Source organism: Pteropus vampyrus, unplaced genomic scaffold (genome assembly GCF_000151845.1).
Source record: "Pteropus vampyrus isolate Shadow unplaced genomic scaffold, Pvam_2.0 Scaffold101, whole genome shotgun sequence".
Lineage (NCBI taxonomy): Eukaryota > Metazoa > Chordata > Mammalia > Chiroptera > Pteropodidae > Pteropus > Pteropus vampyrus.
In genome coordinates, this window is record NW_011888882.1 from 6,151,291 (window position 1) to 6,168,790 (window position 17,500).

The 17,500-nt window shown below is 41.3% G+C and overlaps 1 protein-coding gene and 1 pseudogene across 1 annotated transcript in view; both read right to left on the minus strand.

The window, feature by feature from the left end:
- The window catches only part of LOC105295265 (coiled-coil domain-containing protein 162-like), a 79,961-nt gene that overhangs the window by 35,509 nt on the left and 26,952 nt on the right, over positions 1 to 17,500 (minus strand). The window contains exons 9-14 of the mRNA XM_023533393.1: positions 17,136 to 17,274; positions 8,332 to 8,485; positions 7,145 to 7,240; positions 5,898 to 6,053; positions 1,148 to 1,377; positions 73 to 211 (exon numbers count right to left, since the gene is read on the minus strand). Of these exons, the coding sequence (XP_023389161.1) occupies positions 73 to 211; positions 1,148 to 1,377; positions 5,898 to 6,053; positions 7,145 to 7,240; positions 8,332 to 8,485; positions 17,136 to 17,274 (914 nt within the window). The remainder of the gene's footprint in view (positions 1 to 72; positions 212 to 1,147; positions 1,378 to 5,897; positions 6,054 to 7,144; positions 7,241 to 8,331; positions 8,486 to 17,135; positions 17,275 to 17,500) is intronic.
- Positions 8,033 to 8,147, minus strand: LOC111742830 (annotated as a pseudogene).

A 17,500-nucleotide genomic window follows, 5' to 3' on the forward strand; every position in this document is an offset into this window, starting at 1 on the left:
ATATCTATAGTTTTACATGCTAATTCCATAAAGCAAATTTTCAAAGCCAAATTCAAAATAGCTCCTGCATACCTGCTGAGTTTTTATTTCAATTTCTGAAGCTCCTTTTGGGGGAAGAATAGACTGACTACTTATTATAAGTCCTTCAAATTCATCTTCTTTTCCCATCCGCCTAGCTATAGCTTTCATGCTGGGGTAGAGAATGTCAGTTCTATTGAAAAAGGGAGAGAGAAATTACAAACAAACATATTTTTTTCCTAATTCAAATTCTCTAACAATTATTTTCATTCATGTTCTGTTTCCTGTCATCACATATAAACCTCCCAACTCATCAGACACTCACATCGACATGTAAATTCACCACAGTTGTCATTCCCTTAGTCAATATTAAATCCCAAGGCCTTTTCCCATTGGGTATATTTAATTTCAGTCTTCATTTTCAAAACATTGACAAGTCTTCTCATTCCCTAGTAACCAGGAGAGCTGACTATAGTAACTCATGAGACAGACAATTCAGATTACTCCACCAAAGCGAATCTCGTTGCACTCAGTAAGTTCCAGGGTGGTGGGTGGTTGCCTAGGGAATGCTTGTTTGGTGACAGACATATGGCGATAGTGATGTATTTTTCCTGCCAGTTAAGTCATTCCGGCTAGGGTTTTAAGCTCCAAAAAACATCCTATCATCCCATAAACCTAATTATACCTCTGTACCCCATTATACCTCTGGCTGCAACACACAAAGCCCTCAGAGACTCAGCACTTGGGTCTAATGCGGCAGAGGGTGGGGAGGAGTTCACAGAAGCAGCATCTCCCCCACTCAGTGCTTGCTGGGATCCTATGAGCTAACAAGCTTAGAATCAGCACTGTGGGGACACTTTAGAAGCACAAGTTCACAGGTATAGAACTTTGGGTAAATGGTGTATAGTGTCGCTTGCTGGACCCTAGCACCATCACTGCAGTCAACAGAACCCAGCCTTTCCTGTAAAGCACTGTTTGTCGAGACACATTGCCCAGCTTCCTCTGGGCTTAGTGGGGCTGACCATACTAAGAATCATGGACCAAATCTCACCCTCAGAGCAAGGGGCTGGGATTTGGCAAACCCTAGGTTCCACTCATTCACATGAATTTCCACCTCAGCAACACTCACCCGTAGAGCTCCAAGAACTGTTTGTGGAGAGAGACAGAATTGATATCCTGGCCTCCCAGCTTAAACTGACCCCAGTGCTCCTTCAGCACTTCCAGCTGCTTCCACAGTATCAGAAATGATCTCAGCAAAGCAAGGGACACCACCTCATCACATGGGCCTCCCAGAAGGTTGGAGGCCTTTGGGCTGCTCTGGAACAGACCTCTGAATCCTGGCGCTCTGGACAAATTTGGCTGAAAGCATTACAGAAATTCTTTATTGATCATGGGTCAATACAGAATAATTTTTTACCTGCGGCCTACGCAAAATGAAGTCTTTGAACACTGATTCTTCTCCCCGGGAGGAGTGGTTTGCAGACCTATATAGTACACGTGGGGCTTAGAGAGGGAAAGTATCCTTCCTAAACAGACAGGACACGGTTTTCTGTTTGGCTCTTGAATCCCTTATTTTTATATCTCTTTTACTTGGGTACTAACATTTTATCTCCCTGTGAAAAATTAAGCCTTTTGTGTTTAGCCTCTGCATTCTGGAAAGTGCTCTTCAATACCCTTGAGATTCAACTCCCCATATGGTAGAGCAATAATATAACCTTAAATTGTATGGGTAAATAAATGGAAACTTAAATTTATCTAATCTATCTCCTTTTCCTTCTCCTATCCTTTAAAAGTTAGAGAACATGTCTCTTAATTTGAATTTATTATTCAATAGGTAATTTTACTTTAAAATGATGATTTGTTCATTCATTCACTGGTGTTTTTCTTAAATAAGAGTTTGTCGAGGGGCTATTATGAGCCCTGGAGGATGTGGTTGGAATGAGGGTTCTGGGTCCCTGCTCTCCTGTAGCCAGGGTATAAGGTAGAAGGGCCAGGTGACCCAGAGAGTGACAGACAGTATAGGGACCTGCGTCCAGCCCCTCAGTCTGACAACAGTATCTCAGTCACAGGAAAAGGAGCTTTTCTTTGCAGATGAAGATGGCAAATCCGGATCATGATGCTATGACAAGAAGGGCCTCAGAGAACAATGAGGTAATAGCTAGCACCTTAGACACTAGAGTTTCCAGGTTAGGAACCAGAAGAACTACCACCTGGAGTAACTAGATCCTAGATCAGTGCTATTAACATGTCTAAAGAAAGGCATGGCTGCCAGAAAGAGGGTTGGTCAGAGGGAGAGCTGGCAAACAAGACCCAGGAGGGAGTGAGTTCCTGAAGACAGCTGGCAACCTCTCAACCTTGTAGCCTACCTCCTCAACAATCAGCTAATCCACGTGTTCCCAGATTTTTTAATCCTCAGAAACCTTTCATTAAAGGAAATCTTATACAGTGGCCCAACATATCCAAGAGACCAAGGCCAATCACAGTGACAGGGAGGAAGCAGCCTAAAGGCCACGGAGTTGGGCCTAGTGCTCAGAAAGCCCCCAGGTGCCTCTGAGGAGCCCCAGGACTCCTGGGACCCAGGCTCTGAGACAATCTATCGCCTTCACTTCAGAGTTTTAGAGACTGAAGTCTAAGAACTGGTGGCACAGATGGGACAGGAAACTCAGAATTCTAACTCACTAGTAGTAGAAATTCCAGAGTTTCCTATTGTCTACAAATAGTTAAATACTCCTAAATAAAACAAATCATAAAACTACTTAAAATAAAAAAATAATTTTAAAGCAAACTTACTTTGTTAACATATAGTTGACCCTTGCACAGCTAAAAATCTGAATATAACTTAAGTCGAATCCACAGATATGAAACCTGGAAATATGGAGAGCCAACTGTACATTGATTGAAAAAAATCTAGGTATAAGTGGACCCACACAGTTCAAATCCATGTTGGTCAAGGGTCAAATGTATTCTTATTAAGAGAAGTCTTCTCTTTCTAAGTGTTTTAAAGAATGGGAAAAGGAACAAGAGACAAAGTAAAAGAACAAAGTAGGGGAGGTGAAAGTGTCAGGGAACAATGATAATTGATCAGAAACAGGGCCAAAAAATGATCAAGTGAAGAACCAGAGGGCCCAACATGCTTTTAGTCTTGGCATTACTTGGTCTATACCCAGCTTTGCAAGGGCTCCTTCTAGGTGAAGCATCTAATTCTATTGTAGCATTCAGGTGGTACATCTAAAACATTTCCTTTTCCACTAACTGCCCTGAAGAAGACTGGTGACTCAGTGTTAGAAAGGTATAAGGAAAATCTATTGGAAGGCTTCTGGAAAAGATTTTCCTCCTTTATAAAAAGATCTTCCTCAAAGAAAGCTTTTTTTTGTTCCTCTTTTCATCTTACAAGGATGAAGGTGGCATTTTGCTGACATACCCAGGATGGCAGAGCTGGGTGCCTGCAATCTACTTGAGTGACTGCACTGACCTCAACTGTTTTGAAAGATTAATACACTTCTCTAACTGAAGTCATGGCTAGTGGGACAAGCTGTTACATATGGCAAGTACACCCTAATTGGCATAGAGTGGCATCTGCTTAAAGGTGGAAAATAAAAAAAAACTTCCAAAAGAGTGGTTTGGAAGTTGAAACCTGAAGGATAAGTAGGAGTTAATCGGATGGTGAAGCAGAAAGTGGAAGAAGGAAGTTTTCCACCAGAGGGACCAGCTTATATGAAGGTACAGAGGAGAGAGTGCATGGTGCATTTGACAACATGAAAGAAGTTGAGGGTAGAAATACTGGCCAGAGTCAAGCTGTGAAGTTCTGATTAAGGCATTTGGACTCTATTCTCGGGGCGTTTGCTAATCACTGATGAGTTATAGGATGGAAGTGACATAGTCAGGTTTGCATAAAAAATAATGGACTGGAATAGACTGGAAGGATGCAAGAGTGAATACAGGGAGTCCAATTGGAGGTTATGAGCATAACTTTGGACTAGGAGATGATGATCATCTGGACTGGTGGACATGGGGTGGGGAGGACGGATGAAGAAAAGTAGATAAACTTGAGAGATATTAAAATAATAGGATAGTAAAACTTGGTGTTTGCTTGATTGTAGGGTATACTAGAGAGAAATCAAAGATGGGTGTCCAGGTTTTTTGGCTTGGACAGCCAGGAAGGGAATATCCAAGGAGCAAGCAAGTTTGGGGGCAGTAAAATGAGCTCAGTTTGGGACACACTGTCTCTGAGATGGAACAAGGTGGTTGAGCACATGAATCTGATAGGTGGTTGAGCACATGAATTCTGAGTTTCCTGTCCCATCTGTGCCACCAGTTCTTGAGATTTGGACTGAACATGTAGATTTGGGAGTTGCTGCATGCAAGTCATCAAAGTCATAAAAGTAGATAGGTTTGCCTAGGGAGAGGGTGAGAAGCAGGGTGACACAGTGAATGAGAGTATGAGGGAGCTCCAGAGCAAGGCTGTTGGGGTGGCATCAGGGTTTCTCTCCTCCGAGGCATGTGACTGGGCACATCACTTAACCTTTCTGTGCCTTGGTATTCTTATCTGTAAGATGAGGAAAATGAAAGTACCTACCTCGTGGAATTATTGTGAGGATTAAAGAAATTAATAATTAAAGTATTCTGAACAGATCTCAATTATAGTCAATAGTAGTATTAATAATATTCATCACAAAGTTATTGATTAGACACAGAAGGCACAGTGCCCAGGCCTCACAAAATGTTTTAATTTCTTTTAAAATCAGAAAAAAAAAGAATAAAATGGTTTAATATATGACATTAACATATTTTTCTTTATATTAACACAGTTGTAAACTATAAATTTTAATTTTTTGTTTGTTTTATGAAGGAAAGGGCCCACAAGACAAAAGTGGCTAGAGCCATGGAAGTCAAAATGCAGCCTGGTAGTAGTAGTAGTGAGACAATCCCCAAAACAACAACATTTTCGGCAGAGACAGGGGAGTCTACAGGGAAGTCTGAGAAGCCGTGGCCAGCAATGTCAGAGGAAAACTAGGAGAGAGTTGGCTTTGGAAGCAAAAGGGAAGAGAGGCTTCAGGAAGGACACACTGTCAAATGCTGCCAAGGGGTCAGGTTGGAAGAAGACTGAAACGTTTCCAGAGGATTTAGTGACAAGGACGACTGTGCTCTTGATGACAGTGGTCACAGTGGTGCGATGGGTAGGAAGAGAGATTGCAGTTTCTGATGAATAGATGAAAGGTAAGGAAATGCAGATGGCTGGTGCACACGTCTCTCAGAAAGGTTAGCTCTGGGAAGGAGGCTCTTTAAATAGGAGCACCAGCTAGCGCACCCTGTATCCAGACAAGTCTCTATCTGGTTCCAAGATACATGCAGAATTGTTTCAAGTTATGACCCCAGGTGGGCTAGTGGCTCTTGGTAACTTAGAGTTTCGGAGGAACAAGTAAGTGCAAAGGAGAGAGTGCTTGCCTAGGAGCCCATAGGCTAGCTGAGTGATAAAGACGGAAGCCCAGGCTGGAGATCTTCATCGGGGGCCCTTATCTTACCCCTCTGGTCCTTCCTACTCCAGTCCTAAATGTGGGATTCACATGGAAAAGCAGCCAGCAATGGAGCATTTGTTCCATTTGGTTTCGATGGACCTCCCATAATCTTTGTTCTATTTTTAAAATTAAAATAAATGGATATACCACCAATCGCAGGACTTATTGTGAAAGAAAATACTTTGAAGTGGCTTTGACAGGCTACTCCGGCTTCATTGCTGCTCTTGTGCAGCATTAGCACAGTCTTGGGACCCATTGGGAGAGGCTGTGGGCAGACGTGGCTCTCAAGTCCTTCTCCAAACTAGGAAGGTGTTTTGGGACAATACAGCATCAGCCAATAAGTGGACTGTTCACCAAGAATACCTGTGTATTTTTGTCTAGTGTGGCCTGCTGTCCTGGGGCACCTTCCATGATCAAATGATAGTGGCTCAAAAGTACATCTTCCATTAGCAGTTGCATGCCCACCAGCTCTCCATGAGCCACCTTGAGGTCAGGGCCACTTAACTTACAGAAGCACAGCTAAAAACAAAAACAAAACAAAACAAAACAAAAACATCCATTTTGAGGACTTCTATGTGTCCTTTACATATGGCTTTTGGGAAGAAAACTAGGAGTAATTGTGTTTACAAGCCCTGCCCTCTCAACTGTTAAAACATTCCATAGAAATCAGAGCAACATTTCTAGCTCAATGTCTTCTTTGAACATATAAGACTTTTGGCTCTGTATGGAAATCCAAGTTTCCCAGCCTTACAGTGGTGTCTGTACATGGTGAATGTATAGCATGATATCAATTTTTCTTTAAAAGTACAGAAATAAACACATGTGTGCATAGGGAAAATACTGGAAAAAATAAACCTAAAATGTAAATTGTGATTGTCTCCTAGTAGGAGGCTATGACTGTTTTTTTAAAAAAAATAATTTTTACTATTTTACTTAAAAAAAAAATAACAAAACTTTTTGACTTATGGAGAATTTTGAGCATATACAAAATCAAATAGAATAGTTCCCATTACCCAGCCCCAAGAACCATCAATCTATGGGCAGTCCTGCCCCATTCCCATTACTCTCCACCTCCATATTACTTTGAAGCAAATTTATGATTGATTTTCATGTTGTTCTTAATACTTTTCTATATTTTATGTTTTTCAAAACAAAAACATGATAATATTTGCATAAGTGATGAGAGGGAAAACACATAATTGAAAGAAATTCTCCTTATGAGTTTTGTTTAAAGAGTTCTCTCTATTACTGTTCCTAGGTGAGTCAGAGTCAGAGGCTCCTGAGCTGCCAGCCTGGGTGTTTCTCTAAGAGGCCCAGAGAGTGATTGGAAGTGGAAGGCCTCTCTCCCAGATATTAATGGCCATGGCAATTTTAGCTGAGTCTACAGCAAAAGTTGATAGCAGTTGAGACCATGATTCTCTTGTGTTTTAAGAAAACATGACTCGCCTTGCAGGCACTGGGTTTACAGCCTCATTAGAAACCATTCTGTTTATCTCATAAATTATTCAACACTGCCTAGAGTGTGGAGGATTTGACTTATGGGTCCAATGACACTTGCTTTGCAGTCTGCATTCAGTGCTCTCCATGACAAGTGGGAAGACCTATCCTACCTGCATATTATATTCCAGGGTATCTGGTCTGCTACTCATAACTGGAAATGGTCCTCCATCTTCCAGAAATGCTCTCCAAGGGAACAACACGAATGCCTAAAAGAACCAAATAATAAACATGATAATACTGTACTGTGTCCATAAGTAATAGATATCTGTATATGAACAAGATGTTTGTGTCTGCACCCCTAAATACTGTGGATGATTTATTTATTACGTAGAAATAATTCTTGAGGTATAGTCCCTGATGATGTAGGAAAGAGAGTAATAATCGTATTTAACAGAAAGTGGCTAAACACAGAGGGTACTGAAGACTTCAGTGTAGCTAGTCGGCATGAGTGTTCGAAAGTTCCAGAATAATATAATACCAGTGGGACATATTTATAATCAATAAACTGAACTTTCTCAAATGTTCTCAATATTAGGAATCTTAAAAATTTGTCCTTCATCGCCATCGTGCTTTAGTTCTAGGTAACGACTCCAAGTCAATGCCACAACGTTACACCTAGACCTCTGTCTTCTCCACATCACTATCCAACAGGGTTACATTTGATAACACATGTTATAAGTGGGGCTATTCAGCTCAGCTGCTGACCTCATTGATGTATGGTAATTCCTATCATTATTATATTATTAAAGGGAAAAGATCAAGTGTTGGTTTTGCTGCCAGCTGTGAGCACGTACACTGTTGCCCCAATTAACCTGTTGAGCAGTTTGGAGGCAAAAACCCTGACTGGGAATAACGGCAAGTCGTGGGGGCCAGACTGCTCTACCGTGTAAATGAAGGGGAGCCAACTAAGACTGGAGTGCATTAGAGCACTGAGAGCCCCTGTGATTTTATTTATTTATTTATTTATCTATCTATCTATTTATTTATTTATTTATTTATGCCTACAGCACCTGGTCTCCCTATTGGTCCCCCATCCAAGTACTAACCAGGCCCGACCCTGCTTAGGTTCCAAGATCAGACATTGGGCTTGTTCAGGATGGCATGGTTGTAGACCATGGATCCTGGCTCCACTGGGGCGTGAACCCAGGACCTTCTGGGTGTAAAGAAGACGTGCTAACCGCTATGCTATAGAACCACGTCCAGAGCCCCTGCAATTTAAACCAAATGGAAACAAAGTGACAAAATTCCTTATGCATAACACTCCCTTTTATAGGTATAAAAATACCTCTGAACGCACCTGGAGGCTCTGTGGACCCAGTGGCTGAGGCAGGCGGAGCTGTGAAGCAAAAATGCTCTTCACCAGAGAGCTACTCAGTGGTGGCAACCCATGGTACATGCCATCTGTGACAGACTGGTAGGCAGGAGCATTTCCGGCTGTCAAAAATGTCCTTCTACCAAAACACGAAGGGAATCTCATTAAAAGCAGTTACTTACGCTTCTAAAGCTCAACACTTTCTTTAAAGTTACTATAGCAAGATAACATTTTGAGATATTAACAGGTTTCTTCTTCTGCTACTTCAACCCTCACCCTGTCAGGATATATAGCCCTTCGCTCTCACAATTCACAGGGGGAAAGGTAGATACAGTTTACACTAGCACTGTTCAATAGAACTTTCTGCAATGTGGACATGTTCTATATTTGATTGTCTGATATGATAGCCACTAGCCGCGTTGAACACTTGAAATGTGGTTACTGCAACTGAGGAAGTGAGTTTTAAATTTTCTTTTATCCAAATCAATAGTAATTTAAAGTTTTATATTAAATAGCCACATGTGGCTACTGTATTCACCTGTAGCTCTAGAACAAAGATATAGCTTGTTGATTATTTTAAGACCAATAGCTGAGACAACAATTCTTGATGTATAAAACCAAATTTTTAAATTAAATAATAAAAATCTGGGGGTTGAGAGAGAAAGCTTTTTGTTTTGTTTCGAACAAAACTTGGCTTTGCATATCAAGAACCAAAAATCCTGAAAACTAGAGCGTGAAAGTTTTACCATAAATTGTAGAGAAGGAAATATGCATGATAAATTACAATGACTTTCTTGCCCGGAAGGAAATAAGAGTTTAGCAAGCAAGAAAAGACAGTTTCTAGAGCTTAGATCTATTGGATGCCAAAGAAAAGATCCTGATACAGGATAAGTTGGGAGGAGGGTATCTCAGACCAGAAGGGACCTTTTGCCTGGATCCTTCAGGGGCTTGGCCCAAGGCTGTATAAAACAGACATAAAAAAGAAGATCAACAATGACTAAGGGAGATGTTAGCACTGATGGAAATAAGGCAGCCTACCAGAAACTCGTAGATAATCAACGTGTTGGGGAAAGACCTGGGGAGTGCCTGAGCCCCAACAAGTGGCTGTCCAGCAGGGTGCTGAGTAGCAGGCCAACCAGAAGGGATCTGGGGATGGACCAGCTAATCCACGACAGAGGCGGGTGAGGTTGGCCACTCCTCCCTGACCGCTAGCATGGTTTATAAGCTCCTCCAGGAACTTGGATCCCTCTTGAGAACAATGAAGGAGTAAAGGGTATGGTATGAGACCTAAAATTAAGGTCCAATAATATGTGCTGACTTGAATGGCCTAAACACAAGTTTCCCTCCCCATTCTGCCCCCATGGATAAGGTCCCCTAGTCAAACAAACTTCTTTATCAAAGGGACCAAGTACAGTCCCTGCTTACCCCTAAGTAGTAGTTTCAACTCCCTGTATGGACGACAAAGGGTGCTATAATAAATCATAAGTTCCTAACAGGCAGGTCATGGCGGGTAGTCACGCCCCAGGCCTATACCTTCTTTAGCGAAGGTTTTAAAGCAAGCCCTGTTTATTGTTCTTGTGCATCTAGGTTAATACACTTTTGAGATGCTCCTTTTCAGACTCTTCCTTCTAATACACGACCACCCTCAAAAAGCACATAATCTTAACTATCCTGTAGTCCAGTCCCCACCTTGCTTTCTCCCATCTCCATGGAATCTTTCATATGTCCCCTCCTTAATTTCAAATGCATAAAAGAAACTGCAAACTTATTCTCCAGAGCATTTGAGATCTTGCTCCCCGGCACACATCATCAGTCTGGCTCAAAAAAAACTCTACATGTTTGGATGTTTCTTACACAGACACCTGCCAGACCACAAAATTATTCAAATGAACCAATCACATCCTCCTATGGGAACCAAGTACAAGGTCCTCTCGATACTACAAAGACCTCCTCCCACAGCCCCTGGTTGTTTACTCTGTTCCCAGCTGCAATTCCACTGTGGTCCTGAATGGCAGGTAATGTCCTCTTCCCCTGGGCTGTCAGTATAGGTGACTAATAAACAGCTGTTATCTCATTTGCCCAGTGTTTAGTGCCATGTGTTCAGCCATCCCCATAATCCCTTCCTTTCCAACAGGTGAATAAGAGGCAATTACAATAAAGGGAAAGGGGATAATCTTGAATTAATTAATTTTAAATGTCAAACTCACCACTTTTAAACTCTAAATATTGCTGAATGACATGGAATTGGAAAGTTTAATGATTTTGCCATCAGCAGAAGTAGGGGCTTATGAACTTAAGTTCAAAGACTGATAAAGGGAGCTCTAAATTTGTACATCGAACCGTTGTACTAGTACCCTTTTCACATTTTCATCAAAATTAACAAAGGATAGTTGAGTACTGTTATATACTGAGACAGTGGATAAAATAATTGATTTATTCTGATAGCTCGAGGATGGATTTTGGAGTTGTTCAATGGATATGTTAACATAAGAACATTCAAATCCGTAGAAAATTTTTATGAGTTTATTTGAGCCAAAATAACAACATCTCAGGAAGCAAGATCTCAAATACTCTGGCGAATGACAGTTTCTCAGTTCTTTTTATAGAATTGGAATTCGGGAAAGAAGTAAGGAAGATTACACGAAAGTGGGAGAGAAGGTGGAAGAAATCCAGGTGGGGAAATCTCTAGGATTAGATTACAGGATAGTTAATACGATTATGTGTTCCCTTGAAGGTGATTACACCTCCTCTCCAAGGGGTCTGAAAAAGAGGATTACTCTGGCATTTCAGAGCTGTGTTAACCCATAAGCACAAGAACAATGGATGGAGCTTGTTTAAGGCAAAGATAAACTTTTTACTAAAGAAGTTATAGGCCTGGGTGACTCCGCACCAAGACTTACCCTGCGAGGTTACTTTTGGTCACCAGAACTGGTCAGATTACAATCAGAGCTCCCTTTTCATTCACAGATATGTAAACATTTTTTCCTATTTTTTCATTTTTCACATATTTTCTTAAGATTCTCAATGAGCCCTGCCAAGGGACCCATGACTTGCTCAACACCCAGGTGACAGTGATGTATCAAACACCAACTATGTACAAGGCATTGTGCCAGAAACTGAGAAGCGAAGATGGGTCTGATCTTCACCTTCATTCAGCTTAGTAGGGCCCCTTGAGGCAGAGCTCATTATCTAACTGCTTCTGAACTTCTAATTGTTAAAATAATAATAATAGGCCAAAATGAAGTCACTTTTGCTAAGTCACATCACCAAACCAACACTTCATAACTAACCTAAATGCAATTTCAGCCTCTCCAGGAAGAGAATTTTAACCAATCAGTCTGAGATTTCCTGATCATCACTAGTGAGGTAATCTGTCTATAAGACCACATGCCTTCTTCTAAGGGGAGGTGTCCTTGCCCGAAACAATCCACTCTCATTTCTTAGTCCCACCCTCTTTCTGCCTATAAAATTTTCCGTTTTGTGCAACTCTTCCGTGTGCCCTTCTAGTTGCTAGATGGGATGCTTCCTGATTCATAAACTGCTTAATAAAACCAATTAGATCTTCAAATTTACTCAGCTGAATTTTGTTCTTTATCACTCTAAACTCCCAAGGCACTTTCTACAAGCACACCTCCCGTATGGCACACATAGGTTGTATATATCTACTTAAAACAATGGTAGCAAAAGGCAGAATATTCTAAGGGAAACATTATTTTCATCCCAGATCAAGAGCATGGAAGCCCAGTAAGTATCCCGCGCAGCCTCTCCCTAGTTGGCTCCTTTCCTGTCATTCCTGCTCTTTTCTCTGTCCAATCCTCAGAATTATTTCTCTCTCAGCCTCTGGGTTCAATTTTGTTCACATCTCACTCGTTCAATCCTTGACCGTAGTTTATATTTTTAATTTTCTTTTGTCTATTATGATGTTTGACATCTTAAAAAAAAACCCTTTCTGGCAGGGGAGAGACTCTCCCTCCCTGGGCTAGCCAGTTCTTAGAGATAGCAAAGGACTCAGCACGGAGCGTGCCTATGATATGCAAACTAATCAAGCCAGAGCCATATCTCTTCTATCTGAGTACACACCTGGAGAGTCAATATTCCTCTGCCTTAATCATCCAAGGGCTAGTTAACAGGCAATTAGAGACCATTCCTATAGACCAAAATCCCCTAAAATTATTCAAATTTCCCTGTCTTATATGATTCACCCTGTCCTGCCTTGCCTTTGCAGTTCTAAGCAATCTCTCTGCTCCTGAGGTAGATGCTTTCCTAGGTGGCCCTGTGTGGTATGGCATGCCTCTTGTTTCTAGGACTTGTAAGTATAATAAATTTTGTTTTCCCGAGTCTCTCCTATGTCTCCTCTTGAGGCTGCACCTGACTGACCATCACAGAAAACAACACAAAACACTGACATGCTGCTCTCTTATCCTGGCAAGTTTGTGCAGAACTTTGTAACTACCCAGTGGCAGAAGCAATCACAATTCTTGGCAGAGTTTAAGAGCTCCAAACACAGCTCTGTGCACATACTAGGTCCGTTACTTTACAGATTCTTGGAGACTGTTCTCAAGAGAGACCAGAGTCAAATGATAGGTGCCACCACTGATTACATCATTGGATATTCTTTTTCTCATTTTCCTGATTCCTCAGTTTAGACCACTGTTCTTTCTTCATAGAGACCATATCACCTCCATCAATAGAACTGTTTATCAGGGAGCTGTACAGTGTAATACTCTGTAAAGGTCTTAAGGTAAATTTTTCAGCACTAGAATCTCTTTTATTTCCTCCCTCTCCCTGAACCCCATATTTTAAAAGACTTTTCTACCAAATATCCATTAAGCATTTTTCTGTTTTTAACTCAAAGCCACATCAGCCTCCATCCCAAGCTCTGAGCTGCAGGAAAAGATAAAGAAACATGATATAGAGAGGAATAGGACTGGCGCCAGATAAACTAGATAAATGTAAATTCTGCTATGACAAGCTGTGTGACCCTGGGCAAGTTATGCAACTTCTCTGAATCTCTATTTTTTCATCTGTGAAATGGTGAAAATGATTCCAGTCCTGTGGAGTTAGTACAACCCAAACAATTTCCCTCTCTCCCTTATTTCATTCAATTCTTACAATTCCAATTAAAAACATAAGAAAGGAAATAACATTTTCTTTACCTGCAAAGCTTTTGGGCAAATGTATCTTTTTCATCATGCCTTTAGAAATACTGAAAGGGCTCACAAGTTCCTGTGATAACTCACTCAGACCCTCAGTTGGCAAACCCTGGATTATACCTTCTAGCGGAGTGGGTCTGATCAGTGCAGCTTGTCAGCAACCCTCAAGATACAGGGAAACTCATAAGAATGAAAGGCCAGCTTGTTGCTTGTGCCAGTGGTGCACCTGCCAACTGCCAGCACCTATTAAACTCAGGTTTCTCCAGCAGCCCACCAAAATACCGAAATAGATGCACCAAATTCTCTAAACTGTTCTGCTACACTCAAGTTGCCTTGCAGTCAATAAGCAGTCAAGGGTTTCTTGAATGCCAATCATCCTGTGTGTGAGAGTTACGCATAGTATGGTCCCAGGCAAGCTGGTTCAAACCAGGGAATTCATAGGGCACGTGCTAGAGTCATTCTTGGATGCAAGGATATCGAAAAGAAAAACAAACAAAAATGAAAAACACCACAAAGTGGCCTGAAGAGGCCAGGCAAAAATTATAACTCTTCCGAGATCAGACGAAATTGGGCACATTCAGGGTGGTATGACCATAGACAAAAAGTTGTAACTCTTAACTTCTCATCGACACTGGAGACCAGGATCATGGTCGTGAGCTAGGCCCAGCTCACATGAGGCCTTCTTTGTATCTCTCAGAAATCTCCAGATAACCCTGAAGTACACTTTAATATTTGCATGTTTAGAAACACTTAAGCTAGATGAGCATAAAAATAAATTAAGAACTGGGGAAGAAAACCAACATAAATTCATGGACTGAGAGGACAGTGTTGCCTTCTCTGAAGATCTCCTAAATCTCTAGGATGTGCTCCTAAATCAGTAAGCTGTTGTGCCTTCAGGATGTTTCCTCAAGTTTCTCCTTTTTACCATAATCATTCTGCACATCAACAATACATTCAGATTAGTGGCGTTTTTCATGCCACATATTTTATTCTGCTCTATAGAGTTCCTTCAAGGGATTATTATTATTATTATTATTTTTTTGCCTCCTTCCATTCCTGAATTGCAAAGCAATTCTATCCTTTAAATCGGGGGATGGCATACTTCTTCTTAAAGGGTCATATGGTAAATATTTGCAGATTTGTAGATCATACAGTCTCTGTTGCAACTATTCAACTCTGTGGTAAAAGCAGTCAGAAATAATTCATAAATAAATGGGCATGGCTGTGATCCAAAAAAAGTTCACTTATGGACACTAGAACTTGAATTCCATATAATTTTCATATGTCACAAAATCATTTTCTTGAATTCTTTCCCCAACTACTTAAATATGTTAAAGCCATCCTTAGCACACAAGCCACACAGAATCAGGCAGGGGCCTATGGCAGTAGTTTGCCAACCCCTGACTTAAATAGATGAGATTGAGTAGAACCACTGCATTTGCCTTCAGTGCAAATGATTAATTCGCTTGAAATTAAAGATAAGCTCGACCCTCAAGCATTTCTTGCTTTGGCTAATAAATAACTCCTGTGGTTGGTGGACATGCCCAGAGTGGATGATATGATTCCTATGCCACGGGAGGACAGTAGCAATTTCCATCAGGCCCTTGCCCGAGCTTAGTGGAGGGCAGGTCCACCAGGATCGAGTGAAACTTTTGTGTGTAGAAACATGCATCTGTCCTGTAACCCGAGCTGGTCTGTGCAGAAGCCAGTTCTATGGGGCCACTGTCCTGTTGTCCTTGAGCTACATCCTTCCCTGCCTCCCCCTAGTCTACGGAAGCACGCAGCTCTCATTCTAGGTAGGAATTCAGTTCTTTCTTTTTAAACTCTGGAGATGCCTTCAGTTTACATAAACAAAAAGTTCCCTGGGGCAAACATGCACATTTGCTCAGAGTTGGTGAGCTCTGGGAAGGGCGAGGGAACTTGCCCAAGCTTCTTTCTCTTTTGATTATCTAAGGATTTTTCCTTGTTTGCAGGTTTAGCATTAAGTAAAATCTGCAAGAGGGATGACATTTACTGTTCAGCTTCTCTTTTTCTGCTGCTTCTATGCTCTGAAAACCCAAGTCAGAATTTGCAAAAAAAATTGTATAGGGTGAAGAAATAGGACTATACCCTGAAATTCCTTCTGGGTTTCGGCTATACAGCGTTAGTAGGGGGCTTCTCTTCAGAGTCCCCTTTTCCATCCACACTGCTGCCTGGCATCCATCCTAGTTCTCAGGCTTTGGAGTCAAATGCACCTAGGTTCTAATTCTGGCCTGCTACTGTCTAGCCGTGTGATTAAACATCTCCCCCCCTGCCCCCCGCCCCCCACCCTTGTTCTACCCCAAGAGTTTGGAAGAAAAAAGACCTGAAGAAATGCAATGAATGGACTCATGGAGATATGCTACCCTGAGTAGTTCCCTCTGAGGTCCTCTGGGGAATATACTGAAACCAGACATAGGACACAGCGCTCTCCACTCCTGCAGACTGAGTGTGCCAGGACAAAGAAAGCCTCACAAGCAATTCCTGGGGGAAGCAGAGTAGTTCCCCTAGGAGAATAGTAGTAAGCTGAACCCCACATGACTGAAATCCAAAAAGAACTTGTAGGGTATAGTCCTATTTCTTCACCTTATTATATAAATTCCTTGCAAATTCTGATTTGGGGTTTCAGAGCCCAGAGGGCTAATGAATGGCCATCCTGACAATCAGAGCCTGTACATCCTACCTGCTGGACTAAGCTATCATTCAGAAAGCTATTTGTCCACAAAAAGAAAACAATTTTAGTTTTATTTTCTGTCCTGCTGAATTTGTATTCTAAGTCCAGAGTTCCCTGATGCTCAGAGTAAGGAAAATGCAGAGTAGAAAGAGAAAATATAGTTCAGTACAATACCATGTTTCCATTCTCTGTTGACACCCACACACACTAACAGTGAAAAGTGGTTATAATCCTCAGGTCAGAAGATTGCCCTCTGAGGTCCCCCTCATTGATTAAATGCTCATACAGGGGATTAATCAAAGGAAGTTAATTAATTTTGACAATTTATGAGTAAGGAGAGACCCTCAGACCTGATCTCTTCCTTTTCCATACAAAACTTATTATTTATACTGGAAACATATTGACTCTTAATCCAAACTATTTTCCTCAATGGTCATGATTAATTAACTAAATAAACATTCTTTTTATATGCAGAGTACTTATTATCTACAAGGCCAGAGGTAAATTTATTTCTAAATTTAACTAAATTTAACTCATGTAGCCAATTCCATTGGCTTCAGAAGAGCAGTGAAAATTCTGTTCTCTTGAGAGGTAATTAAGGGCTGAAAAAACCCAAAACTCTTAGGAAGAATCATTTTCAGAAGTATAAAAAATATTCTTCCCAATAAAACAACTTGAAAACTGAAAGCAATTGTTATGCAAAAAAACAGTATCGAAATCATATTTAATAAAATCAAGACTATTATTATCCGACAAGAACACATTCCGCACGGACAGCTTTTGTGGCAGAACACGTCTGGTAGCCGCAGTGTTCTGAATCAGGTTGTGCCCCTGGCTATTTTAAGCCTGTTACCTAATCTTGCCAAGGTGGCCTCCCTTGACGGTCACTCAGAAACACCTGCTCTGCAGAATTTGCTAGACAGGATTGGGGCTCCAGCCCTTACCGTATGAGGTGCCTCACTGCAGCGTCAAACTGCAGAAACATAACCTCTCTTTTGAGGTGGAGTGCCTGGGACACCTGGCTGGGGTCTTGGGGGCTCTGGAGGCTGTCAATCATTTTCTGCAGCTCCTGAAGCTCAGACCCTAGAAGATGGACAATATTTTAGTCTGCTAGTAAGAAATACAGGCTACTACAGCTACCCAGTGAACCATCATTTCACCTCCAAAACCAACTTGTACCTAAGTGGACTTCTCTTTCTCTGTTTGTGAGTATACTAATTATATGTTTTGCAAGACCAGCAAAGCCTTATGTTCTAGAACCCAAGGTCTGATGTATCTTTTCTTCCTTTTTCCCTCCCTCAGGAAGAAA